General features: G+C 48.4%; 1 protein-coding gene across 1 annotated transcript in view; it reads left to right on the plus strand.

The window, feature by feature from the left end:
- LOC111964481 (unconventional myosin-XVIIIb) overlaps nucleotides 1-10,441 on the plus strand; it is a 75,043-nt gene that overhangs the window by 31,282 nt on the left and 33,320 nt on the right. The window contains 7 exon segments of the mRNA XM_070439150.1: nucleotides 1,199-1,394; nucleotides 1,711-1,867; nucleotides 2,043-2,218; nucleotides 2,525-2,653; nucleotides 8,300-8,443; nucleotides 8,627-8,716; nucleotides 8,919-9,109. Coding sequence (XP_070295251.1) covers nucleotides 1,199-1,394; nucleotides 1,711-1,867; nucleotides 2,043-2,218; nucleotides 2,525-2,653; nucleotides 8,300-8,443; nucleotides 8,627-8,716; nucleotides 8,919-9,109 — 1,083 coding nt within the window.

A 10,441-nucleotide genomic window follows, 5' to 3' on the forward strand; every position in this document is an offset into this window, starting at 1 on the left:
AGTGGAGAGAGTGGAGCGCAGTTACTACAGTCTAACTGGTTGAGCGGGAGGGTGGGGGGACGGGTGAGAGATGGAGAGAAGTTCTGCCAGTACTACAGCTCTAACTGGTGAGATGGGAGGGTGGGGAGGTGGAGAGGCGTTGGAGAGAGTCTCCCAGTACTACAGCTCTAACTGTTGAGACGGAGGGTGGGAGGGTGGAGAGAGTTGGAAAGTCTGCGCAGTTATACAGCTCCATGGTGAGCGGGGAGGGTGGGGGAGGGTGGAGAGGAGTGGAGAGGAGTCTGCCAGTATCTACAGCTCTACTGGTGAGAGGAGAGTTGGGAGGTGGAGAGAGTGGAGAGAGTCTGGCCAGTACATCAAGCTCACTGGTGAGACGGAAGTGGGGAGGTGTGGAAGAGATGGAGGAGAAGTCTTGCCGCAGTACTACAGCTCCATGTGAGACGGGAGCGGTGGGGAGGGTGGAGGAGATGGAGAGAGTCTGACAGTAACTAACGCTCTACTGGTGAGAACGGAGGGTGGGGAGGTGGAGAGAGTGGAGAGAGTTGCCAGTAACTACAGCTCTATGTGGACGGGAGGTGTGGGAGGTGGAGAGGTGGAGAGGAGTCTGCAGTACACAGCTCTACTGGTGAGACGGCGGGGTGGGAGAGGTGGAGAGGTGGAGGCCTGCCAGTACTGACAGCTCCACTGGTGAGACGGGAGGTGGAGGGTGGAGAGGGTGGAGAGAGTCTGCCAGTTACTACAGCTCTATCTCGGTGAGACGGGGGAAGGCCTGGCAGATCTGAGTGAGGGGCGAATGAGAGGGCCTGTAGAGTCACGCGTTTAACATGGAAGCCAGTGTGGTTATCGTAGCGCCTCTCTACTGGGTAGATCGAGTGCAAGAGCGAGCTTGAGGTGTCAGGAGTTGATCGGACGTGCGAGAGCAAGAATAACCAGCAAAGATAAACATGAACAAGGATCACACACAGCATGAGATTGAGCATCTCTGGCGCACAAGCGGATTGAGGAGGGTGGAAAGGGGGCAGAGCTCTCCCTCTCTTTCCCCCTCTCCCTCTCTTTCTCTCTCTCCCTCTCTTTCCCCCTCTCACTCTCTTTCTCTTTCTCCCTCTCTTTTTCTCTCTCACTCTTTGTCTCTCTCCCTCTCTTTCTCTCTCTCCCTCTCTTTCTCCCTCTCTTTACCCCTCTACCTCTTTTTCTCTCTCTCCATTTCCAGTGGGGTAGTGAAGGCGTTATTCGGCCCCCGTGCCTCTGTGCCCCCTCTGTGTCGTGGTTTGGGAGGGGTGGAGGGGGGCAGCCAGCGCTCGCTACAGAGGAGTGGCATCGTCAGAAAGACCTTCAGCGGAGGAATGGCCGCCATACGCCGACACTCCCACTGTATATCAGTCAAACTACAGGCCGTAAGTACCCNTCAGTCAAACTACAGGCCGTAAGTACCCTAATACACACTCCCACTGTATATCAGTCAAACTACAGGCCGTAAGTACCCTAATACACACTCCCACTTTATAATCAGTCAAACTACAGGCTGTAAGTACCCTAATACACACTCCCACTTTATAATCAGTCAAACTACAGGCTGTAAGTACCCTAATACACACTCCCACTTTATATCAGTGAAACTACAGGCCATAACTACCCTAATACACACTCTCACTTTATATCAGTGAAACTACAGGCCATAACTACCCTAATACACGCCACCCCCCGTTCCAGGATGCTCTATTGAATCTGATTCGTCGAGCCAGGCCAGTGTTCCTGCAGTGTGTGGGTGCTAAGACAGACAGCGGTGGTGGAGGATTCGACGTCCCTGCTCTCAGGATCCAGCTACACTCTACACACATCCTCCCCGCCCTGCAGCTCTACCGCACAGGTTAGTGTTAGTCTACAATTAGCCCTCAGATAGATGTGCACAGTGTAGTTTAGCAGAGCGTTAGCCATTCTGCACAGGTTATATAGTTGATCATTTGGGAATATTTTGGTGGCAGCATAGTGCTCACCTGTATAGCTATGGCTGACCCACCCTATTCCATCTCTCTCTCTCTCAGGTTATCCGGAACATATGACTCTGAGTGACTTCAGGTGTCGTTTCCAGGCTCTGTCTCCTCCGGTCATGAAACGCTATGGTTCCGTCTTCATCACCCCAGACGAGAGGAAGGCAGTGGAGGAGCTTCTGGTAGAACTGGATCTGAACAAGAAGAGTATCGTACTGGGAGCCGGCAGGGTGAGAGAGAGGCTTCTGACTAGGAGTACTGAGCTCCTTAATGTTAGTCTCTGACACACCCTGTCTCTGTAGATTAGTTACATTGATTGTAGTAACTTTCTCTCTGTCTCTCCCTCTTTCTGTCTCTCACTCCCTCTGTCTCTCACTCCCTCTCTCTCTCTCTTTCTCTCTCACTCCCTCTCTGTTTCTCTCTCACTCCCTCTCTGTTTCTCTCCCTCCCTACCTCCCCCTTCTCTCTCTCTCTTCCCTTCTCTCTCTCTCCACTCTCTTTCTGTCTCCTCTTCTTTCTACCCGTCCTCCCCCCAGGTGTTTATGAAGCGAGGTGTGTTAAAGTACCTGGACCAGCAGAGAGACAAGCTGGTCAGTGTCTGGCTGGTTCACCTACAGGCTGCCTGTATGGGACACCTGGCTAGACAACAACACCGCAAAATGAAGGCGAGTTTGACCCATGACCCAGAATCATTAGCCTAGGTGCAACATGTCTGTCAGGTGTACTGTGCTAGGTTAGATAGGTGCAGCTGTAACATGTGCGTGTGCGTGCGTGCGTGCGTGCGTGCGTGCGTGCGTGCGTGTGTGCGTGCGTGCGTGCGTGCGTGCATGCGTGATTCCATGTCTATGTATATACTGTAGGGAAGCAGCCTCTAAGGTGCAGGGATGAGTAACTGGGTGGAAGCCGGCTAGTGATGGCTATTTAGCAGTCTGATGGCCTTGAGATAGAAGCTGTTTTTCAGTGTCTCGGTCTCAGCATTGATGCATCTGTACTGACCTCACCTTCTGGATGGTAATGGGGTGAACAGGCAGTGGCTCGGGTGGTTGATGTCCTTGATGATCTTTTTGGCCTTCCTGTCACATCGGGTGCTGTAGGTGTCCTGGAGGGCAGGCAGTGTGCCTCCGGTGATGTGTTGGGCAGACCGCACCACCCTCTGGAGAGCCCTGTGGTTGTGAGCAGTGCAGTTGACGTGCAGCTCTCAATTGTGCATCTAAAAGTGTGTGAGGGCCAAGCCAAATTTCTTCAGCCTCCTGAGGTTGAAGAGATGCTGTTGCGCCTTCTTCCCCACACTGTCTGTGTGAGTGGACCATTTCAGTTTGTCGGTGATGTGTACACCGAGGAACTTTAAGCTTTTTAGCTACTCCACTGCGGTCCCGTCGATGTGGATATGGGCGTGCTCCCTCTGCTGTTCCCTGAAGTCCATGATCAGCTCCTTTGTTTTGTTGAGGGAGAGGTTGTTTTCCTGGCACCACTCCGCCAGGGCCCTCACCTCCTCCCTGTAGACTGTCTCGTCATTGTTGGTAATCAGGCCTACAACTGTTGTGTCCTCTGCAAACTTGATGATTGAGCTGGAGATGTGCGTGGCCATGCAGTCATGGGTGAACAGGGAGTGCAGGAGGGTGCTGAGCACGCTCCCTTGTGGGGCCCCTGTGTTGAGGATCAGCGAAGTGGGAGTGTTGTTTCCTACCTTCACCACCATGGGGCGGCCCGTCAGGAAGTCCAGGACCCAGTTGCACAGGGCGGTGTTCAGACCCAGAGCCCCGAGCTTAATGATGAGCTTGGAGGGTACGATGGTGTTGAAGGCTGAGCTATAGTCAATGAGCAGCATTCTTACATAGGTATTCCTCTTATCCAGACAGAATAGGGCAGTGCGATGGCGATTGCATTGTCTGTGGATCTATTGGGGAAGTATGCAAATTGAAGTGGGTCTAGAATGACAGGTAATGTAGAGGTAATATGATCCTTGACTAGTGTCTCAAAGCACTTCATGGACGCTTATAAGAAATCCCGCTATGCCCTCAGATGAACCATCAAACAAGCAAAGCGTCAATACAGGATTAAGATTGACTCCTACTACACCGGCTCTGACGCTCGTTGGATGTGGCAGGGCTTGAAAACTATTACGGACTACAAAGGGAAACCCAGACGCGAGCTGCCCAGTGACACGAGCCTACCAGACAAGCTAAATGCCTTTTATGCTCACTTTGAGGCAAGCAACACTGAAGCATGCACGAAAGCACCAGCTGGATGACTGTGTGATAACGCTCTCAGTAGCCGATGTGAACAAAATCTTTAATCAGGTCAACATTCACAAAGCCGCTGGGCCAGACGGATTACCAGGACGTGTACTCAAAGCATGCACGGACCAAATGTCCAGTGTCTTCACTGACACTTTCAACCTCTCCCTGACCAAGTCTGTAATACCTACATGCGTCAAGCAGCCCACCATAGTCCCTGTGCCCAGGGAAGCGAAGGTAACCTGTGTCACGGCCGTCGTTGAAGGAAGACCAAGGTGCAGCGTGGTGAGCGTACATTTTCTTTATTTATAAAAGGACGCCAACAAAACAAGAAATGAAGAAATGACCGTGAAGCGTACACGGGCTATAGTGCCCCTAACAAAGTCAACTTCTCACCAAGACAGGTGGGAAAAAGGGCTACCTAAGTATGGTTCTCAATCAGAGACAACGATAGACAGCTGTCCCTGATTGAGAACCCTACCCGGCCAAAACATAGAAATACAAATAATAGAACACAGAATACCCACCCCAACTCACACCCTGACCAAACCAAAATAGAGACATGAAAAGGAACTCTAAGGTCAGGGCGTGACAACCTGCCTAAATGATTACCGCCCTGTGGCACTCACGTCGGTAGCCATGAAGTGCTTTGAAAGGCTGGTCATGGCTCACATCAACAGCATCCTCCCGGACACCCTAGACCCACTCCAATTTGCATACCGCCCCAACAGATCCACAGTCGACGCAATCTCAATCACACTCCACACTGCTCTTTCTCACCTGGACAAAAGGAACACCTATGTGAGAATGCTGTTTGTTGACTACAGCTCAGCGTTCAACACTATAGTGCCCACAAAGCTCATCACTAAGCTAAGGACTCTGGGACTAAACACCTCCCTCTGCAACAGGATCCTGGACTTCCTGACGGTCCGACCCCAGGGGATAAGGGTAGGCAATTACACGTCTGGCACTCTGATCCTTAACACTGGGGCCCCTCAGGGGTGTGTACTTAGTCCCCTCCTGTATTCCCTGTTCACCCACGACTGCATGTCCAGGCACGACTCCAACACCATCATTAAGCTTGCTGACGACACAACAGTGGTAGGTCTGATCCCCGACAACGGTGAGATGGCTATAGGGAGGAGATCATAGAACTGGCAGTGTGGTGCCACGACAACAACCTCTCCCTCAATGTGAACAAGACAAAGGAGCTGATCGTGGACTACAGGAAAAGGCGGGCCGAACAGGTCCCCATTAACATCGACGGGGCTGTAGTGGAGCGGGTCGAGAGTTTCAAGTTCCTTGGTGTCCACATCACCAACGAACTATTATGTTCCAAACATACCAAGACAGTTGTGAAGAGGGCACGACAATGCCTTTCCCCCCTCAGGAGAGTGAAAAGATTTGGCATGGGTCCCCAAATCCTCAAAAGGTTCAACAGCTGTACCATCGAGAGCATCCTGACCTGTTGCATCACCGCCTGGTATGGAAACTGCTCGGCATCTGACCGTAAGGCGCTACAGAGGGTAGTGTGAACGGCCTAGTACATCACTGGTAACAAGCTTCCTGCCATTCAGGACCTATATAATAGGAGGTGTCAGAGGGAAGCCCATAAAATTGTCAGAGACTCCAGTCACCCAATTTATCGACTGTTTCTCTGCTACTGCACAGCAAGCGGTACTGGAGCACCAAGTCTAGGACTCAACAGCTTCTACCCCCAAACCATAAGACTAGTGAACAATTCATAAATTCACCATCAGACAATTTACATTGACCTGCTGCTACTCGCTGTTTGTTTGTTATCTATACACAGTCACTTCGCCCCCACCTACAGTGGGGCAAAAAAGTATTTAGTCAGCCACCAATTGTGCAAGTTCTCCCACTTAAAAAGATGAGAGAGGCCTGTAATTTTCATCATAGGTACACTTCAACTATGACAGACAAAATGAGAAAGAAAAATCCAGAAAATCACATTGTAGGATTTCTAATGAATTTATTTGCAAATTATGGTGGAAAATAAGTATTTGGTCACCTACAAACAAGCAAGATTTCTGGCTCTCACCGAACTGTAACTTTTCTTTAAGAGGCTCCTCTGTCCTCCACTCGTTACCTGTATTAATCGGCACCTTGTTTGAACTTGTTATCAGTATAAAAGCACCTTCCAACGCCTCAAACAGTCACGCTCCAAACTCCACTATGACCAAGACCAAAGAGCTGTCAAGGACACCCAGAAAACAAAATTGTAGACCACTGCACCAGGCTGGGGTAAGCAGCTTGGATTGAAGAAAATCAACTGTGGAAGCAATTATTAGGAGGAAATGGAAGACATAACAAGACCACTGATAATCTCCCTCACATCTGGGGCTCCACCCAAGATCTCACCGTGGAGGTCAAAATGATCACCTAAAGAAGGTGAGAAAAATCCAAGAACCACACAGGGGGACCTAGTGAGATGACCTGCCAGAGGCTGGACCAGTAACAAAGCCTGACCATCAGTACAACTCTACGGCCGCCAGGAGACTTCAATCCTGGCAGTGCGACGGTGTCCCCCTTGCTTAGAGCCAGTTATCATGTCAGGCCCGTCTGATAGTTTGCTAGAGGCATTTGGATGTCCAGACAGAAGAATTGGGGAGAATGTCATATGGTCAGATGAAAACCAAAATATAACTTTTGTAAAAACTGTTGTGCGGAACAAATGGAATGCTGAGTTGCTCCAGAACACCATACCTACTGTGAAGCATGGGGCTGGAAACATTCATGCTTTCGGTGCTTTTTTTCTGACAAGGGACCAGGACGACTGATCCGTTAAAGAAAGATGAATGGCGGCATGTATCGTGCAGATTTTGAGAGTGAAAACTCCTATCCATCAGCAAGGCGCATTGAAATGAAACGTGCTGAGTCTTTCAGCATGACAATGATCCCAAACACACCATCAAGGTCTGGAGTGGCCTAGCCAGTCTCCAGATCTCAACCCCATAGAAATCTTGGAGGGAGTTGAAAGTCCGTGTTGCCAGCAACAGCCCCAAAACATCACTGCTCTAGAGGAGATCTGCATGGAGGAATGGGCCAAAATACCAGCAACAGTGGTGAAACCTTGTGAAAGACTTACAGAAAACGTTTGACCTCTGTCATTGCCAAAAGGGTTATAACAAAGTATTGAGATAAACTTTTGTTTTGACCAAATACTTATTTTCCACCATAATTTGCAAATAAATTCATAAAAATCCTACAATGTGATTTTCTGGATTTTTTCTCCTATTTGTCTGTCATAGTTGAAGTGTACCTATGATGAAATTACAGGCCTCTCTCATCTTTTTAAGTGGGAGAACTTGCACAATTGTGGCTGACTAATACTTTTTTGCCCGCACTGTACATGTACACTTACCCTCAACTAGCCTGTACCCCTGCACACTGACTCGGTACTGGTGTCCCGTGTATATACCGCGCTATTGTTATTCTTATTGGTGTTATACTTTGTATTATTACTTTTATTTAGCCTACTTGGTAAATATTTCCTCTTCTTTAACTGCACTGTTGGCTAAGGCTTGTAAGTAAGCATTTCACAGTAAAGTCTCACATTGTTGTTTCTGCATGTGACTAATAAGTTTGATTTGAATTTTGATGATGAAAGAAGTGAGTGCTAGGTCTACGGGCGGATAGTCATTTGATGCATTACCTTCGCTTTCCTTGGGTACAGGAAGCAATGATGGATATCTGAAGCAAAGTGGGGACAGCAGACTGGGATAGGGAGAGATTGAATATGTCTGTAAACACTCCAGCCAGCTGGTCTGCGCATGCTCTGAGGACGTGGCTAGGGATGCCGTCTGGACCGGCAGCCTTACGAGGGTTAACACGTTTAAATGTCTTACTCACGTTATTCTCAAAGTGGGCGAAGAAAGGTGTTTAGCTTGTCCAGGAGCAAGACGTCGGTGTCTGTGACGTGGCTTGTTTTCCTTTTGTAGTCCATGATTGTCTGTAGACCCTGCCACATATGTCACATGATTGTATTGCGACTCCACTTTGTCTCTGTACTGACGATAACACTTGTCTGTATCTCTGTGTGTCCACATACAGGTGCAGCAGATGGCAGTGAGGTGTGTCCAGAGTAACATCCGTACTCTGAGAGGCGTGGCCAAGTGGAGCTGGTGGAAACTGCTGTGTAGAGTACGCCCCCTACTGGATGTTAACATGGATGACCAGAGACTTAGAGCCAAGGAGGTAGGAATCGATTCAGAGACTACTCAGTGATACAGAGCAAAGAAAGTATGTTGATTCAGAGCCAAACAGTAACCACTTGATCCAAAGCCTTTTGAATCGACTCAAAGCCAAAGAGTTATAAGAGCTAAGCTTTATCACTGGAGATTTGGTGTTGTTTAATAAAATACTCTGATGATTTCCCAGGATGAGATCACGGCTCTGAGACGACGGCTGGAGAAGTCAGAGAGAGAGAGGAACGAGCTGAGACAGACTACTGACATCCTGGAGACCAAGGTGGGTATAGTTTGGGAGGCCTATAAAGTGTAAAGTTTGAGGGGCAGTAAAGTGTAAAGTTTGATTTAGCGATAGTAATATGTCAAGTTTGGGAGGCCTGTCAAGTGTAAGGTTTGAGGGAGCACTAAAGTGATAGGCTGGGTGGACAAAGTGTAAAGTAAAGCTTTAGTTGTGAATACAGGTGTGGGTGTGTTTCGTCTAGGTGACGGCAGTGTCGTCTGAACTAAGTGATGAGCGTTTCCGTGGTGAAGCTGTCAGTCAGGCGCTGGACATGGAGAGAGGAGAGAGACTACGACTCACCAGGGAAAACAAGGAACTACAGGTAGTATTACAACAGCACCCTAATAACTCTCCAGTACACAAGGAACTACAGGTAGTATTACAAACAGCACCCTAATATACTCTCCACGTACAAGCAAGGACTACAGGTAGTATTCACAACAGCACCCTAAAAACTCTCCAGTCACACAAGGAAACTACAGAGTATTACAACAGCACCCAATACTCTCCATACACAAAGGAAACTACAGGTAGTATACAACAGCAACCTAATAAACTCTCCAGTCACAAGGAACTACATGGTAGTGATACAACAGACATTCCTAATAACTCCCAGTACATACAAGGAAACTACAAGTAAGTATTACAACAGCATCCTAATAACTCTCCAGTTACACAAGAACTACAGGAAGTATTAACAACAGCATCCTAATAACTCCAGTACACTAATGGAACTACAGGAAGTATTACATACAGCATCCCTAATAATTCTCCAGTGACACAAGGGAACTACAGGTAGTTATTACAACAGCACCCTAATGAACTCATACCAAGAATACAGTCAAAGCCAAACTAGATACACAGGGCATTAAGTATTACAACAGCACCCTAATAACTCCTACAGTACACAAGGAACTACAGGGTATATACAACAGCACCCTAATAAATCTACAGTACACACAAGACTAAAGGTTGTTTGTTGCCTGGCCCCATACAGTAACAGTATTTTTCTCTATCTTTCTTCTTTCTCTCTTTTCTTCTTCCTTCCTTTCTCAGGCTCGCTGGACAGTGTAAGCTCACCATGGTTGACTGCTGGAGAAACAAATTGGAGGAGGTAGAAACAGAAAGTCCAGAGCAAAAGAGTCCCAGGCTGGTACAGGGACAAGCTGTGAACTACTATAAGGTAACTGCCTGTCATTTGGATTGAACAATAGGTGAAATCTCACTCTCACTGAATTGAAAGGTTTGACTCACTGGATGTTACTACTCTTGATCTGAGTTATACATGCCACCATGAAGCATTCAGGGGGAAAATGGCAGAATAATGGCCAGAATTACATTTTGCGACATTTCATTCACACAGAACAGGCAAACACATGGGGCGGGGGGGGGGGGTTAAGGGGTTTGGATTAGCTTGTTATCTAGAGGCGAAACCAGCTCGTGGGACAATCTGGAGATGGGTTGGTCTGATGTAATTGGAATCTCCTTCATGCACTTCTCTCTCTACACACACACATAAACAGCGCCCCTGTCAGTCCCCCCCCCCTCACAGCAGAGGATGACTGCGCACTCAAAGCGGCAGAGTGCTGCCAGACTCGAAGGTTAGAGTATGCTCAGGAGACCGACTCACAACAACACAGAGGAGACGACTGGAGGCGAGAGGACAGAACAACCTAGACGCTCGACACCAACGGTATAACTAACACACCACATCACACTCACACT

The sequence above is a fragment of the Salvelinus sp. IW2-2015 genome, unplaced genomic scaffold, assembly GCF_002910315.2.
Source record: "Salvelinus sp. IW2-2015 unplaced genomic scaffold, ASM291031v2 Un_scaffold1439, whole genome shotgun sequence".
Lineage (NCBI taxonomy): Eukaryota > Metazoa > Chordata > Actinopteri > Salmoniformes > Salmonidae > Salvelinus > Salvelinus sp. IW2-2015.